At 32.9% G+C, this 18,767-nt stretch overlaps 3 protein-coding genes across 7 annotated transcripts; all 3 read right to left on the bottom strand.

The window, feature by feature from the left end:
• Positions 1–1,642: 1,642 nt before the first annotated feature.
• Positions 1,643–5,623, bottom strand: LOC100790759 (probable receptor-like protein kinase At4g39110). The gene has a single exon (XM_003539586.5). The coding sequence runs from the start codon at positions 4,597–4,599 to the stop codon at positions 1,963–1,965; it is 2,637 nt and encodes an 878-aa protein (XP_003539634.1). The 5' UTR covers positions 4,600–5,623; the 3' UTR covers positions 1,643–1,962.
• Positions 5,624–6,562: 939 nt separating this feature from the next.
• Positions 6,563–8,083, bottom strand: LOC100779390 (late embryogenesis abundant protein). Its single transcript, XM_003540472.5, has 2 exons — positions 7,819–8,083; positions 6,563–6,917 (listed from the first exon to the last, which is right to left on the bottom strand). Exons 1-2 carry the CDS (start codon positions 8,008–8,010, stop codon positions 6,702–6,704), a joined length of 408 nt encoding a protein of 135 aa, XP_003540520.1. The 5' UTR covers positions 8,011–8,083; the 3' UTR covers positions 6,563–6,701.
• A 3,384-nt stretch (positions 8,084–11,467) lies between these two features.
• Positions 11,468–16,862, bottom strand: LOC100790241 (uncharacterized). Of its 5 annotated transcripts, none has more exons than XM_041007651.1 (6): positions 16,658–16,862; positions 16,065–16,114; positions 15,075–15,489; positions 13,652–13,683; positions 12,582–13,533; positions 11,468–11,909 (listed from the first exon to the last, which is right to left on the bottom strand). In XM_041007651.1, the coding sequence occupies exons 3-5, from the start codon at positions 15,394–15,396 to the stop codon at positions 12,604–12,606; spliced, it is 1,284 nt and encodes a 427-aa protein (XP_040863585.1). In that variant the 5' UTR covers positions 15,397–15,489; positions 16,065–16,114; positions 16,658–16,862; the 3' UTR covers positions 11,468–11,909; positions 12,582–12,603. The 5 variants fall into 5 exon arrangements, with proteins under 5 accessions (XP_040863585.1, XP_006592953.1, XP_006592954.1 ...); XM_006592890.4 differs by having other exon boundaries at positions 13,637–13,683; positions 16,658–16,861; XM_006592891.4 differs by lacking the exon at positions 16,065–16,114 and having other exon boundaries at positions 11,468–11,912; positions 13,637–13,683.
• Between the last annotated feature and the right edge of the window lie 1,905 nt (positions 16,863–18,767).

Raw genomic sequence — 18,767 nt, 5'->3', positions numbered from 1 at the left:
CTGAGGGACCTAAAAAAATGTGGGTGTTGCTAGGTGCACCCAGCATTATTGCTGGTGCACCCAGCATTTTATTAAAATATCAAAATTGTCCGTACGTTTTTTTTGTATTTGTGATGGATGTGTGAGGGTGGTCCGTAAATCGTACAGATCAAGTTAATCCGTAAGGTTGATACGAACCAACTTGATTCGTAAGTCTTTTACGGAACAATACGGATCAACTTGATCCGTAGAAGTCTTACGAATCAACTTGATCTGTAAGGCTTTTATAGATCAACTTAAATGGCTTACGAATCAAGGGTATTTTCGTCATTTCACCTTAAGTGCTGGTGCACCAGCAATAATGCTAGGTGCACCTAGCAACACCCAAAAAATGTTTTGATAAAATTATAGCCCATTATGGTCGGCCTGGTAGTAAAGGAATATTAGGTAGATACATAAATATTTAGGTTCTATTCATGTCACTGTCATTATACACACACAAAATATCAATTATAAAATTTAAACTACAGCGACCTATTTGATTTTTCAAAAAAGTTCGTCAACCAATATAGTAATTTAAGCATAACTTTATGGATAATGATTTGGATGGTCCTCCACTAACGGGTTTTCTAACAAAGAAAATCGATGTACTTCGAGGTTTGATGAAATAATTGTTGGTTCTGCTCATTTAGTAGTGAGACTAGATAAAAAAAAAAGAAGTCATTTCTTCTTAGAGATTATGCTTCATATCATCATAATTTTGACAATGACAATAAATTTACATAACAAATAACAGTAGTTGTCATATGACCCTCCTCTTTTGAGTCAAAATATTTAGCGGATCAACTATCAGAGATTCAGAATTAGTTTAAAACAAAGGACTTGCATTTATCATTTGTAAAATAGTTTAACTACATAAAACACTGCAACACTGGTCATATAATTTGTTGCAAGCGAAGCCTGATTGAATTCAATATCAGAATAATCTTATGAGAACATATCTTGTTGAAGCTAAATGTGTTAAATATGCAGAGTTGGGGGAGTAGAAACATATTATCTCCATTTGGATCATTACAAGGTAGGAAAATATAGTTCTATTTTTATTGCCAGATTCAGTTATTATGTTGTCTTTGGGCTATTTATTTACTTGTTTATTTTTTTTTATAGAAAATGTTTTAGGGATGACACTGTTTTATCATCATTACTTGTTTATTAGGGATTTATTTATTCAAGAAGAGTTTCTGACTTTCACCACTGGTTTGATGTTTCTAAGGGATGCTTTCATAAAAAAAAAACCCTGCATTTTCACTTTTAAGATATGAAAATTATAAAAGGACGATTGGTTAATTTAACAATCTTGCCTTTCACATTAACAAAACAAGACTAAAAATGCTAGTTTTAGTTTTTAAATGCGTCAGTGAACATTGAGTTCAATCTGGTTCATATGCATCCCTGGTGAAATTTTTTTTTCAGTCTCTTGCAGGAGGCACTATGACATTAAAAATCTCAGGTAGCCAAATGAGAAAAAGAGAAGGGAATTTTTTTTGTAAGAGGACAAGAAAACACTTGCTAATATATTGGTCGATTACAAGTCAAATTCACTACCTGGCGGTAGTCAGTTTCTTTGAACTTGCTTCTACAATTACCCCCCCTAAAAATTACATAACAATATACAACAATTCATTAATATAATACCATATGTGATTAATGGTACTGTTGAATGCATGTATACTTACAAACCAACAACTTAATCACATTACATATTTTGACACCTTTTCTTTTTGCTATCATGCAAAATAGTACCCCAACACAATACAGAAAGACAAGAGTATCTAGAAGAGAAACAGCATACAGTATCACACCATTACACAGGAAATTTTTGGTCCAAGCCTTCAGAAAGCTACTATAACATCTTCCTAGACATGATCAAATTTGTAGCTGTCCAGGTGATGGTTGCTCCATTCATGAAACCAAATTAGGCCTTCACCTGCCATTGAGATTGCTAAACTGAGCAAACATTGCAGTTCCAGAATGGTCATCAATAGAATGCACATCCGATGAAGTATTATTATTCACTTCCGGACGAGCAGGCGCAGCCGGGCGGTCATCAGAAGAAATGGGAGGTGTTGGTGGGGCAGGTGAAGTAGGAACAGCTGCAGTAGGGACTGCTGATGATGACTTAGTCTCATCCTCAGCCTTTCCTTGTGTGAAGGCCTCTTGAAGCTGCAAAGCATACTCCAAGTTCCACAAAACATCTCCCATTGAAGGCCTATCCACACCATGATCTGCCAAACACTTCTCAGCAGCCTCAGCAAACTTCTTCATGGATTCAGGATTGATGCAACCAACTAGGAGAGGGTCAATGATCTTGTCAAGAAGGCCCTTCCTCTTCCATTGCATCGCCCAATCAGCCAAGTTTACTTGTTCGCGGGGCAACTGAGGGTTGATGGCTGGTCTTGCACAGAGTGCCTCAAGCAGAACCACCCCAAATGAGTACACATCAGACTTTTCAGTCAGTTGCTGCCTCCTGAAGTACTCAGGGTCAAGATAACCAAAGCTACCCTTCACAGCAGTGCTAACATGACCCTGCCCCATTGGTGCATCCTTTGAAAGACCAAAATCAGAAACCTTGGCTGTGAAATTCTCATCAAGCAAGATGTTGGTGGTCTTGACATCGCGGTGAATGATGCCTTGAGCTGTGCCGGTGTGAAGGTAGTGAAGACCGCGAGCTGATCCAATACAGATATCTAGTCTTTGCTTCCATGAGAGAGCAGGTAAGTTCTTTCCATAAAGATGGTCTCTGAAGTGGCCATTAGGCATGTACTCATAAACCAGGATCATCTCATCATTCTCATCACAGTATCCAATCAAGGACACCAAGTGCCTGTGCCTGAGCTTAGACAGCATTTGGATTTCAGTTTGGAACTCTGTGATGCCTTGTTCTGATTGAGGGTTTCCTCTCTTGACTGCCACTTGAGTCCCCTCATCAATCACACCCAAATACACATTGCCAAATCCACCAACACCAATGATGTTCTTGGAGTCAAAGTTCTTGGTTGCTTCCTGAAGTTCCGCGAAGGAGAAGTACCGGCCTAATCCCATCGACGAGGAGAAGAAGTTGCTCTTTCCCATTGAGTTCTTGCTCATGAAGCTTGTGTCACCAGCGTGCAGAGGAAGCAACCATGAGGAGAAGCTGTTCCTCTTTTGCCAGTCCTGAGGCCTCTTGTGCCACTTGATCACCATAGCACCAAGACCCACAAAGGCTCCAAACATCATGGCAAATCCAACGGCTGCCACCGTGCCGCGGTTAGAACCATTAACACTTCTTCCATCAACACCAAATTCTCCATCCAAACTGTTCACAGAGCTGCTCATCTTCAAGACCTCTATGCCATTCACAATGGCATTGGCATTTCCACCATCAGCATTTGCTGGACCAACCTGAACTGTTAGCCCCTCAGACATCAATGTTGCATTCACCACAATGTCTTTGTAATATGGGGTTGACAAGGCACCAGTGATGGCTGATAAATCCAAGTTATTGATTGCCACTTTCCCATTAACATAAACATTAAAGTAGAGTTCATTGAGCCCTTTGCTAACAATGTCACAGAAGTGAAGCCTAACAAGGTAGCTAAAAGAGGTGTCCACATCAAATTTCCATGACACATTGAAATTTGGCTGATTCACACCAGCATCACCCATCTCAGTGGCAGAGGCATACACAGTTTGTGGTGCAATCATGGGAGAAATTGAAGGATTGTCTTGTGGGAACTTAACCGCGGAGGTGGCCACCGAAGCACTCTTGGCCAAGTTCTTGTTTGTGAGGTAAGGCTCATCAGTTTCCCAAGTCCTTCCAAGGGTGTCATTTGATGAGGTGATGAGAGGCCCTCCATTGTTGACCCTGTAAACAGGCTGGAAGCCGTAAGTTGTGAGGCCACTGAACTCGCCAACGGGGAAAAGGCCGGCCCCGGTGTCGAAGATCAGGTTATCAGGAGCTGAGACAACCTCAATGGCATTGATGAATGCAGCTGAGTTCTTAAGGGGAATGAAGGACATGGTGAATTGAGGCTCGGTTGCATTGATGAGGTACTCCTTGAAGATTGGCTTGTCAGTATTGTTGACATTGAAGCTGTGGAGTAGCACATAGGTATCTGTGTAGACAGAAAAACTTGCCTTCTGGAGATCAAAGATGTTGTTCTTGATGGGGTAGAAATAAAGCCGAATCCAATGGAAACCCGGTTGAACCAAATGGAAGGAGTACTTAGCTTCCTGAATGAAGATCCTTGCATTTGAGTATATAGGTGAAGGGAAATTCACATCATTTGCTGAGACTTTGTACTCATCATTGGCTTGCAAGAAGGATCTGGCTTGAGGGTCTGATTTGAATTGTCTTCCATCAGGGAGAGTCACTGTGTTTTCAGCACCACAATCAATGAGGAAATTGTCTTTTGGTTGGAAAGATGCTAAGGGAAGGCCTAGTGAAGGAGAAAACAAGGCCAAGAGAATGACCAGGAGGGTAGCCATCATCAAAGAAGAAGAGGAAGAAGATGATGACTTGAAGGATGATAGAAAAGGTGATGTCAATAAGGTGTTTTTGTTTTTTTCTATCTTCCCCATACCTCCTGGGGGTGAGGATGAGGAGGAGTTTTCAATTTAATTTAGAATGAAAGAGTAGTAACAAAGAAAAGCCTGAAATGGGGTGTCCTTGGATCCCTATAAGGGATTTCTCTCTCTCTAACAGCTTCAATCTTTGAAGGGATGACACTTTGAGTTACCTATAATCAGCCACAGAATGTGGAGGGAGCATTGAGGCTTTGGACAATTCTCGTACGTTGCATGTTGTTTTGTCTTTATTTAGCGTTTGCCAAAGCAGAACAAAACAAACGGTTGGTTTGAACTAGTCAACGATTGTTGCACTAAATTTTGGAGCATGTTCTGATTCTCAATGTCATAGGTATTCACAAAGATAACTAAACTTCTCTATTGTCATTTGGTACATCATCATCAACAATTACAATAACAGTAATAGAAAAGCCTGTTTTTAGTATCCGGGGTTAGTTAAATTAAGGAAAATGTTTGTTGCATATCCAATATGCATGTTATTCAACACCCAGAGAAGAAAAAAATATAAGCAGATTTATAATGTGATAAAAAAAGAGAAATAAAAAAATAAAAGATTTTTATAAGATGTATAAAATTATAAGTGATTAATGTACCACTAACTACTCTTAAATTAAATCAAACACCATCATTATATATATCAAATTTCACATTTGTTCATAGCTTATTTAATAGTAAACATTTTTTTAGCTGGAAACAAAATATTTTCATAGCAAAAAATCATGAGACTAATCTCCTGATGTAAAAATATGTTACCTCTCTCTCCATCTTTTTTGTGCCCTGGAGCATTAGTGTGTACTACTATAGAAAAAAAAAATTACATCAATAATTTTTTTCTTTTTAAATCAATTTTAGGAGAAATACCGCAGAGTCAATAAATATATACCAAAGTAGATTATTTCTATATCAGCTCCAGAATCAATATAAAACCTCTAACATTTTATAACTAATTTGACTAACTTGACAAAGAAAAATTTTCTTTTTACATTAATACATTCTCACTAAAGTATAACCAATGTACAGAATCATTTTCTAGATCAATTTTAATTACAACCAATATTAAAAATCTGTTTATTAAAATAATATCTACATTACATTTTTTAAAGATTTAAATATATTTTTTACATGTAAAATAAGTCATTTTGATTTACTATATGAACTACAAAGTTTTTAATTTTAGTATTTATATTTGATTTTAATATGTACGGGTTAATCATGATTTGTAAACTGTTTGACAGATTTGACAAACCATTTAACGCAAATCAAAGCAATGATAGGTTACTTTGAAACGTATAGCTAGAAAACCAATGATGAACTTGAATAAAAACTTCATAATATAGTATTCTGAATAAATGAAATTGAAACAGGAATTAATTTGATTCTAATCCGTTTAAAAAAAAAATGATGAGGAAGCAAAATTCATTGCCAAAATCCGTTACCGATTTCAATTAATTTTGATGAAATTTTTATGGCGAATAATATGGAGATTTTGACACAAAATTCATAACATTAATCGGCTTTTATGCCGGAAATTTTGTTGGAGATCTATAGTTAATTGGATTTAATGCTGAGAGTTTTTCTTGGAGAAGATCCTATATATATATATATATATATATATATATATATATATATAAAATGACGTAGTGATGTATGCATGTATTCTAACAACTATAAGATAATACTATTCCAACAATACTTCCTTTCTAGTAAGTTTTTTTTTCTCTTTATATATCTTTCTAAATAAATTAATATTTTCATTGATAATCTACAGTTTTTAGAGTTGTTCAATTACGAAAATAACTATGATAAATTTATATCATAACTATCTTAAGATTTATAATAACAGATATTTTTTTATTATATATCAGTATAAAATTCTTATTGATCATACAGCGAAATTAAACTCATATATCTTACATTTTTTTCTTTTTACTCTATTGAGAAAGGTGTTTCTTGAAAATTTTGTGAGAATAACGTTTCTCTTATTGATATATACATGCTCGAAACTCTCAAAAACCAACTATGCCATGACATACAAAAAAACATAACAAATAAACAAAGCTTCAATTCGTGAATATATATTAATATTCACTGCTGATTTATTGGAATTTTTCTTTAATCTTGTCTATGATACTCTTCTTCTCATGCTCAGTGGTTGGGTGGTGATTAGCATCACTAGTATCTGTTGTAGAAGTAGAAGCAGCAATTGTGGTGTGTTTATTCTCCTTCACTACTCCTTCTCCAGCTGGTAACTTTTCTTCTATGTTATCCTTCAGTCCCTTCCTGATCCTCTCTCCATGCCCTTCATCCTCAGACTATATATCAATTGAACCAAAACCGAGTAAGATATATACATCATTTAAGCTACATACTGTTAAATTCTATTTTGTGTATGTATAATGCAATTGTGGCGTTTAGACTAGAAAAGAACATAGTAAAGCAAATCGTGTGCATTTTTTAAGGCTCTTATATCTAAATAACTATAAGTTAGAGAAATAAATTTTTTTGTCGAAACATTTGAATTTAATAAATTAATTACTTTATAAGTTAATCAAATATGTTAACCAGATAATTCATTTCATATTAAAAATTGATGATAACACTATCTTTTAATTATATCTTCTTTAGCTATTTTTAAATGTTGTAATCATTTATTAGAAATATAAAATATAAATCATATTATACGATGTTAAAAAAACATTTAATATACATGACGCAGTATTAAATTTCTTAACTTGTGAAAAATTTTAAAACCTAAGACACCGAAACTGAATAAATATAAAACTAAACAAAAGTATTTTTTTATTGAATAGAAAAAAAATGTTGAGGTAAACTAAATTTGAAACTTTAGATTGGATTACATCATTTTTAAGTTTCTTTTAGAGAAATCATATTTAAGTTTTGAATCACACTAATTGCATGATAAATAATTGGGAAAATCAAAGACTTCACTTTTTAGAAAAATCAAACACAAACGCCCCTAGTGTTGATATATAGATGAAAGAAAATTAGTAGAAACATGTCCACCAATTGGGGTAATTAAGATTATTAAAGTTAATTAATAATTTTAAATTAAAAACTTAGATATAAGTGCATTAAATATTCAAAAAAAAAATACTTTACAACTTGTAATGATATGATGTCTCTAATATAAATAGTGACTAAAAGTGTTATAATTAATGAAAAGAATAATTAAGTAACAATGAGGATACATACCGAGCTTGAACTCTTGGAGTGAGGAAGCTCTTGTGGGGTGTCATTCTGAAGCATAGATTTGTGTGCATTGGTTGCCACAGCCGTGAGGTGCACCGGGTTGCCTTTCTCGTCCGTTAACCAAACCGGATTCCCATATGCATCTGTTAGTTCAACTGGGTTCCCATGCTCGTCACGAAGTTCAACTTGTGCCATCTTCAAACTTAGGTTAAGTTATATTATTGCATGACCTTATTATATATATATATATAGCATGTTGGACCAGTTTAATTTAATTCTCTTTCATTAAGAAATATACCTAATTAAGTCTTCCCTGGGCGGTGGCCGGAGACTTGCATGCAGCTATACACGTGCCTTAAGAATAATGCATAGAGAGACTTATTGACACTTGTAACTGTGTGAGAGAATTCAAGCCATGTGTCACCTCGTTCGGCCAATTATGAGGTGATTTATGACGTTTTTGCTGAATTAAGAACATATAATACTATATTTTAAAAGTTATTTTTCAAATTGGTCTGAATTATAAACACATGTCGGTATAAACATATTTCGTAACATATTATTCTGTTTGGATAAAATATTAATGTAATTTTTTGTCACTTATATAAATTTTTGGTTTCAATTTAATTTTTAATTTAAACATTTTTATTTTATTAAACAAAATATCTCTTTTAAATTAAATTTATTTTTTCATTAGTTAATTTAATTAATTTAATGATACGTGATAAAATTTTCAATATACTCATTCACCCAATATTTTAGGTGAACAGGTGAAAGAAAGAGAAATGGAGGAGTGTCATAAAATGCATTGAAAAATTGGTTCCATTAAAATCAACTTGTGTTGTCATTTTTAAAAATATTAACATTAAACTATTAATTTTCAATTTAAAAATAAAAATATCAAATGTTATCATGTTATTAAATGCAGATATAAATATATGACATATTTTACTATAATGGATAAATATATGAAACACACACAATCAGCTTCTACAAACATGAAGTTCAAGTTATCACATACGCAATCATGTGTGTCACACACAGGAATAAAGTTATAAAAAAATAAGTATATTGAAATAACATAAAATTTAATAATTAAAACATAATCAAATATCATCATGTATAAAACATAACATTTGAAAATTATATATAAAGCATAATTCTTAGAATTCACATAATAAAACATCTCATAATAATTATTAGTTCATCAATCATCACATCAAGATTCAATTATTATACATCATTGTCATCATCAGTCCATGAATCATTAATATCATGATTCAACCATCAAAATCAACTTCATCTTCAATCCATAAATCATTGACATCAAAGACAAACTCGATTCCATGAAGATTTTCTCCACATGAACAATTAACACAAGTGCATCCCTTAACATAGTCACTTTTCTGACCATTAACGAAGACTCGGATTCAATCTCGAGAATTTGTGGTTTAATAAAAAATATGAATGTGAATAGTGGCTTACCTCGGTAAAGTATGCATTAACCTTAATCTCTCTACAAGTTCGTCTACTCATATATTTTATAAGCCCCTTTGGTGTTTGTCACCACGAAAACATCCAACACTAGGTTGAGGGCCCATCAAACACCCACAACGTATGTGCCTACTCACAACCTACAACTACACTTAGATTCCTTGAGGCTTTGATATCTCAAGGATCCAAGTTTCACCATCAACAAAAATCTATCTCATATGTACTAAAAGAGTCACTAAACCTCATGAGAAGTAATTCTCAACACTCCAACACGTCATTCAAAGTTAAAACATACAGGTGATACTTGGAAATATAGTGAGATATCTCACTAGGTGAGACCTCAAGTCGCTTTAGAGAGGCGGAGTTAAAACCTTCCTAAAAAGATCACAACTAATCCTTCCAACACATATGGATGGTTATAAGGCAAGATTATGATCCATTATCATCATCTTATCAACATTAACATATTCACCTCATCAAACAATATTCATATCTTCATCAAGAAATCAGCCAACACAACTCAAGACATTCATCAATTAACATAATTATCTCATCATCAATTCACCAAAAAAATAATTATTTCATCATTAATATAATATTCTCAACAATAAGATCATAGACCAATCAAATCATTATAAATATGCATCACTCTACCATCATAACAACTTTTCACTTCATGTTTAAGATTATCAAAACATCTCAAAAGTTTTGGGTTACTAACTTCTTCATTTCCTATTATGCTTCTTTGACCTTAATGACATATAAACATGATAATTAAAGTTATATTGACTCAATGAAGTTGATTTTTGTCTCTTTGAAAGCTAAGAAGATTATCTACAACTTTTATGTTTACCCCAAAACCTAATTTGAAGCATATTATGCCTAAAATTACAATCTATATTAAACTTTTACTTATTATCGACAACTTAATATTTGTTCACAAATTTGATCATTTTTAGCATTATACACAATATTTTTTAGTGAGATCAAAGTTATTGCTAGCTAACATTCAGGGATATAACTTTCATGAAGATTAATTTTCTAAATTTGATCATCTAAATCACCTATAAGGTCACACAAATTATTAATATATTAATAAATACTCATACTTGTATGTAATTAAATATTTTTTTACTTACTGTGTACCCACAAAATATATCAATTAATGAGTATTTTAATATAAAAATATATCAATTAATATTTTTTTAATGATTGTATACTAATCTTAAACATCTATTTATTAGGAAAGGAGGGAAGTTGAAAAGAAAAATGAATTTTGTTGCCCTCCTTCCTCGATGTAAAATCATGTAACTATGGCTATTTAATGAATGACTCTTACCATGTGATAGCAAGTCAGACTTTAAAATTCTATACGTAAAAGATACGATGAATCATCTTCGTGTGAGTCAACATATGCATTTTATATGGCCCAATAATTATTAGTAAGGAGGATTTATTAATAAATGCTATCTCTAAGTGATGTCAAGTCATGATTCATGAGGGCATATTAACAGAAGTTAATGGAGATTATAAATTATTAGCTAATATTCTTAAGGTATGGGTTAAAATTTTAAAAAAAATATTAACTTTTTTTTTATAAAAGAACAAATTTTTTTTATAAAATATCCTTAAAATACTGATTAACATTCTGATAAACAAAACACTAATTGAAACGTACACGCAAGTCTTTATAATCACGAGTAACATGAGTGTACGTGTATTTTTTTACTTTTTAAGATTTTTTGTGATGTGATTCAACGTGCAGTCAACAAGCAACAAAAAGGGGATGCGTGCAACCATGTTTATAAAAGCTTATTATTTAATCTTGCTACCAACACGACCAGAAAGGCAAAAGCATTGATTTGACATAAGGTTCTTGTGAAACTATTTTTTTCACTAAAAAAACAACTATGAAAAATGATGGGTGTATAACAAATGTTGAGATAAAAATATAGAGAAATGATGAGATGAGATGTTATCGAGTCTTGATCAGATCGGGATGAGTTCTCACCAAAATTGACCATATCAAAATCTTGAGCTAGACATGGACATAAATTAATACATCCCAACCAGTCTAAACAGATGTAATAAGCATAAGTAATCTGATATACTAAAAAGAAGAATCAAGTAGAAAGAAATGATAGACATTAATAGAATGTTTTAAGTGATAGATGTTCATTTATCATTGCTTATCAACAAATTTGTGTCAATCAAACTATTGGTATTGCCTAACAATCTGTGAAGACCATAGCCCAACACCAGAAACTCCCTAGGGCTTATGGCACTTATACTACATTACATATCTGTAGAACAAGGGACAACAGAACATCTTTTGGATATATGAATGAATTATATCCAAATGCAATAAACTAAATCAATCTGTACAAAATAACAAAACCCTTGGTCTCTAAAGACTATCTTTGTCTTCCTATATTCATCTTCTGTATCTTTTCACTTCTCTTCTTTACAGAGTAATTCCAGCTTCTAAACCTTTAGAAATCATGAACCAGTGTATACAGATCATAAATCAAAGCTTGATGACATCTTGCCCTTTCCTCAGTCATTTTATCTGAGGTTGCAGAGAAGTTCAACAACGGAACCTGCTTTAAAGAAGGAAAAACAAACGAAAATTAAGTCCAAAATAACGGCTCAATTTTTCAAACATTTGAAATTTGGAGTTAAATTTTGTTGCATTGTACCAAGAAATCAAATCCAAACAAATCTGGATGTAAACCATTTCGAAAACCAAATCAGCAATATAACCAGCAAAGGGAACATGGTTTGGTAATACATATATGTGAAAAAAAATGTAATATAAATATACATATTTATACATATAAATAAAATCAGGAGAAAATATATAAATATTTTCATATAAATAAATAAAATCATAGAAAAGAATATTGAAAAATGTTTTTAACATAATTTAAATTGTTTTGTAACATATACAAAAAGTATGAAACTAAATATACAGTATTGACATCTTTCTCTAACCTATGCTAGTCCGACATAAAATAACTAAAATGAAAGAGGTAAAGTTTCTCATCCTATGCAAAATCGCACATCCAATATAAAGGGTGAAAAGATAAAACTTGTAGATATAAATTGGAGCCAAACCATTCTTGAATCACATACTCCTACTTTTCCCACGTAGGACAAATTAATAGAAGAAAGTCTGAGTTTTAAATATAAATCAATTAGAATTAGAAACCAATGAAGACGAATGCTATTGATAAACTGGATTACTGGAGAATGAAGAAAATGGACCTTACCAGTCAACTACCTCAAAGAAGCTTATTCCTTGTGAGATTTTGCCCAAAAGAAGCCCTTCTTCCGGGTTGGCTGATTATCCAGCATGGATTTGGTACTCCTTGAGCCAAATGAGAAGTGCCTCCTCAGAAAAGGTTTCCCATTAGATTTTCTCCCACTGGAACAAGAATTGATTCTAGGACCTTTACCATGATGCCCTTTTTCTCTAAAATGTTCGTATAAAACAGAATCATCAATATCACTTGATTTCTTATTTTTAGCTTTCAAATCCATTTCAGCTTTCAGAGCTTTTTCAGACAACTTAAGTGTATATTTCTCACCAAAAGTGCAAACTGGGCAAGATGGATCATACTTGTTGACTTCAGATGTCAAACTCTCCAAGCATTCAGCATGATAAACGTGTCCACAGATAAGGACAGAAACTACAGAAAGGTCATTACTTGCAATTATCTTTTGGGTTCCCCAAGAAGATTTCTCAGTTAAAAGTTTTGAGCAAACACCACATGTTTGCAAATCAACTGGAGAATTTGAAAACCGACTACTGGATCTAACCGGCCTTTCACAATTAAAACCAAACGACTCACTGTCAAATGACCATCTTTCTTTTAGGGAAGTGCTTGTCAGCTCAGAAAAGCCAGGCCTAGACCAATTATCCGAAGATCCACCCTGGGAATGTGTACCAGATTCATTGCTCCATGAAGGAAACACTGGCCTCTCTTCAGATACATAAAAGTTGCTAGGTGTCTTAAATCCCAATATTAGGCTATCAGAAACTTGCCGTGATAATTGCAGTCCTGGGGAATGGCAGGGCCACCTTGATGGTGTTGAGCTGGATGGAAGTGGGTGACTTTGGGATTGCAGAGGAGATACTGACAAAGAAGTAGAAGGCAATGAATGTGGAAGTTTTGCGGGATATGGACATGATAAAGTTGATGATTCAGCCAATTCCTTCACCTACAGAGTGATTCACAAGTAGGAAGTGTGTCAAAGAAACCAGATATAAACTACTAATAAAAACATAAAGTAACAACAGATTCCTTTATTATTACAACCTCACCTGTTCTATGCTCACCTTTATGGAGACATTCCTTGAAATAGTTTGATCTGAGATAAACATAACCAAACATGTCAGATCTATAAATCATCCAGTTGAGCAAATAATAATTTACCAATGGACTAATTAAAACAGGGTTACAACATATTTTTTAGGGCAGGAGCAACCCAAATAAAACCATCTTAACAGTACATAGTTATAGCCTAGCCTCATGTAGACACAAATGTCCACAAGCTTTTTATTTTTATTTCAAAAAAGGTTCCACTACAGAATATTTTCTTAATCCACGGCTGTGTAAGAGGGAATTTTTCATGATCGTGGCTTACAAAATTTTCTGTTCCATTATGTTAACCATGTACTGGACAGTGGACTGTGATGAACAAGATAGAAATTTATTAACCTATCCATTTGTGCACAATTTACACAAACACATGTATTAGATTATCAAACATCAACAATCAGTCAAAAAAATCATAATCTATTCGAACAAAGAGATAAGTCTATGCTTTTCATCCTCGGTCATATCAAGTGTGCAACACATCCTTTTGGCAACAAGAAAGACCATCCCACATGAAATTAAGTCTGTCTAAGAAAATCTGATAACTTAATCACGATGCATGAAACTAAATTGCTCTCATTCAGTTCATAAAAAAAATATATTGCTCTCATTCATATTTCATTTTATGCTATTCTGCTAACTGTCACCTACAACACCTGTCTCTGAAAAAGGAAAAAGGACGATCTAACTTATATAGTACAGACTCTCAAAAACTGGTATCCTAATCACACAAGCTGAATTTAAATTGTTCTCAAGCATGTTTCAGTATATGCTTCTTCTACTAACTGAGAAACTGTCACGCGCCAACAACCCAAATTAAAAGTTCTCCATTTCTAAATAAATTGAATGATGCTTTTCAACTCACCATCTTCATTTTCCAATCATTTTTGCTTTGTTTTGTGCATAGTAACAGTCGTATAACCAACATTGATTTATGCTGTGAAGTTTCCTACTACTAACTGTTCATTTTTTTTATTTTATTTTATTGTCCTATCATGTCAAAAATGGTTAATCTAAATCCTCTACATTTGTTTGTGTGATGGTATGATATAAAAAGCTAAATCTGTTCTGTTTATGGAATTAACATTTTAACCATATTTAGTGTTAATTCTCAATATTTTCTTGTGTCAGACAGTTTATGAGAAAGAAACATAAGTGAGAATACATCACCATGTTTTCAACTTTAATGTACAGCAATGACTATTTTTTATCTTCCACATAGACTTGGGATTTGTGTGATTACGCTACCTTCTATTTAATAGGGTTCCCATTTACCTCATCAAATAATAAATGGTGAGAGAATGAAATGACTAATAAAAACTCCAACTCAAGTGGGTGCATGAATTATGATTAAAACCAGAGAGTTGATTTGATGAAAATTACCAGAAGATGAATTTATCACATTTCTAGCAGTTCCTTCAGAGATTGGAGATTTTTGCAATCTATTCCTTTGAATTTGATAATTCTGCAACGGGTCTCCATCCTCTGATACATATGAGGATTCATTTTTATTCTCCAATCCATTATTCCCACTAATATCGTTAGAAAACCAAGTTACAGCAGTATCTTCACCAGCTACACGCCCTCGATGATCCCACCGGAAGTTCCATGTCGGAGAATGTCGAATATTCCGATGCAAGATTTCACTGGGAGATGCACTTTGTATGGTTTTATCTTTGGCAGCAACACAACAAACAGCACCCATTCTGATGTAGACAACAATATTCAGCTTCTTACATCAACAAAACCACACCAATAGCACCCTCATCAACCAGGACTGGAGAACACAGCTCTATCCCTATAACAACAGAAGAAAAAACTGTATCACCAATTGCAATGATCCATAAGGTGACAGTCGAACAAATAATCGGAAAAAAAAGGAAATCACAATCATCACTCAACCAGTGTTCTTGCTTTGAGTAAAACATAATTCCAAATTGAAATACTGGACAGAAAGTCAAGATAAAATAAAAAAGAGCACAGTAACAAAAGATATGGACAAAAAAGTCGAGGAAAATAATTGCAGAGATATTAGTAAATAGTTCATCTAATGATCCAAAATCTTCATAACTTCCTTTTTCTGAAATATGTTATTCTTCTGTAATCTGTATATAATGGCAAAAACTCCAGCGAAAAATCTGGTGAAAACTCCGGCAAAAGGAAAAAACCCTGTATTTTGTCATCAAAATCTGTAAAAAAGAAACTCATACCAAAAGTTTCATCCAAATCTTAAGCCAAACCGACTCTAACTTATAAAATAACTATAAAAGCAATCAAAATCAAACATAGCATTAGTAGTGGAATTAACACCATACAAAAGAGTTCATTCAGCACAGACATAACATAACAGCGTCTATGTAACACCACACTCACCTTACTTAATGGTGTCACCAACCTCAAATCACCAGAAAAAGAAAACTCCCCTAAGAACACAAAACAGCATGAACCAAACATAAACAATTAAAAAACAATAAAATAAAATAGAGTTCCGTATACGATCCAATCAAACACCCCAAATATAGAAAAAACAACAGCTCAACACTCACTCCCACACACTCAAAAAGTCAGAACGATCCGAAATCAATGCAGAAAACCTGGAATTCACAGTCAAAACTCAAAAAACACCAAATTCCCATAACGGTTACAACAATTATCGCATTAATTATATTAAATAATAAAAATAATACAATATTTAAATTATATATATAAATTAATAATTCACAGTCAAAACTAAAAAAAACACAAAATTCCATAACACTCACAACAAATATTGCATTAATTAAACAAAATAATACCGTAAATATAAAAACAAGAATTCACATTCAAAACTCAAAAAACACCAAATTGCAATAACACTAACAACAAATAATGTATTAATTAGAAGAAATAATAAAAAATTGATGCCATATATATAATGAATGTTTCGAAGAGAAAGAGAGAGGGAGAGAATATGAGAGAGCGATTACATTAACGGGAGCAAGATGCAGATAGGAGCATCTCTTTGAAATGGAATTTCTAGAGAGAGAAGGAGAGGAAGGAAGGACTATAGGGACTAAGGAGTGAAGAGAAAGGAAGAGAAGAAGAGGAATGGGAGCGGCGGCGTTAGAGGGGCTGCGTCACTGACTTTGCCTTTTCTTAGGGTTGCCGTTGCATGTAACGGCGTTAGGTGATTACGCCGTTTACTTTCTCAGAGTTTTATTTCATTATTATTATGCCACGGTAGATTGAACTACTTTTCGGTATTATTTTATTTTTTATTTTCAAAATAATGGTTCTATTTTTTTAAAATATGTACTTTTATTTATTTTTAAAATATTATTTGTTAAATTGGAAAAATATAAAAAATTAACTAAAGATTAGATAAATATAAAAAATAAAAAGGCTAGTTCAAAGAGGTTTGATGTACCATTTTTTTTATCAATTCTCACTTGTTCTTGACTAGTTCAACCAGTTACCATTGATTCTAAATTGCTTCAATTTTGTTGCAGTTAGCAGGTCAGTCCTCAAATCGATTCTCGGTTAAACTAATTAGACCAATTTTAAAAATAATGGTTCTATTTTTTATTATTTAAGTGATTTTTAAAATATTTTATGCAAATAATGTTTATTTATACGGTAATTACGTTTTTCAGGTGTTTATATTATGTTAAGGTGACGGTCTTTGTTGCAATAATTATGTTTTGATGAGGTAAATGTATTATCATTGAGATGTAAATGAATTATTGATGAGAAGATGATGTGTGATGTGATTTTGGTGTTCGAAACTATTCCCTCTCTATATATATATTAAAAGGAGTTAGTTGTGTTATTTTGGAAAGATTTTTTTTATAGAAAACGTTTGCTTTGGAAAGGTGAGTGTTCCACCTCAGGACTTCAATCCACTAAACTGACCTGAGAGGTGTCTGAGTTGATTGGATATCTTTTTAAGTATTCATCCCAATATTTTTAACTTTAAATGGCATGTCAAAGTGATGAAATTGCTTTCCAAATGGCTTTTTTGACCTTTTTAGTATATATAGGTTGAATTCTTGTTGATGAAACTTGGATATTTGAACCAGACCATAAGTGAAATGACGGATACATAAGTTTTGTATCTCAAACCTTAAAAAATTCAAGTTTAATTGTTGTTTGGGAATAAGTATGCAAGATGAGTATAACGATCTACTCTTTCTACATCACACTTTTCAACGAAATGACTAAATTTATATTAATCTAATTAAAGCTTTTAATAATTTGTTTATGAAAATACGTGTAATTATTTTTTTTTTTAGACCTTTTCCTTCTTTTGACATCTTCCACCACCTTATTAGCTACAAGTACACTATGTAAAAGTTGTCTCCCATCAAGAAAAATACTTTGACAATTATCAATCACCTTTTCTAATACCTTTCCCATTCTATTAGCTAATAATTTTACCAAAATTTTGTACATACAACCTTATCAATGAAATAGGTCTAAATTGGCCTAAACTTTGAGGATTATCACATTTGACAATGAGAGCTATAAAAGAAGAATTGATACCTCTAGGAAGCACACCATTTCCAGGAAAATTCCTTCAAGAGCCACAAAATGTCTTCCTTCAACATCCCCAAAACTCCTTCATGAATAAGAAATGAAAGTTTTGGGACACTTAGAACTTTCACAATCCCAAATGGCCATCTTGACTTCTTCCTCCTCAAAATCTTCTAGAAGCATAAAGTCGTTTTGATTGGATCCATCAAATTTTGGCCTATCATATTCTTCTTCCATGAATCTATTTCCAAAGTATCTCTTAGCCTTCTTTTTCACCCTACCTGATCCTCCACCCATTCCCCTTCTACATGCAATCCCTTTAACACATTTTTTCTTCTCCTCCAATTTATGATCGAATGTATATAAGTACTTTGAATTGCAATTTCCTTCTTTTACCCATCTTACTCTAATCTTTTCAATTAGCAATGACTCATTAAATTTTGCCTCTCCAAAAATCTTCTTACAAATGTTGTCTTCTTTTTGAAGCTTTCCTCATCCAAATTTCCTTGCTCATCCAACAAGTCTAGTTCATTCAAATCACGAACTATTATCCATGTTCCTCAA

The sequence above is a fragment of the Glycine max genome, chromosome 12 (assembly GCF_000004515.6).
Source record: "Glycine max cultivar Williams 82 chromosome 12, Glycine_max_v4.0, whole genome shotgun sequence".
NCBI lineage: Eukaryota > Viridiplantae > Streptophyta > Magnoliopsida > Fabales > Fabaceae > Glycine > Glycine max.
This window is presented reverse-complemented; position numbering and strand designations above follow the sequence as displayed.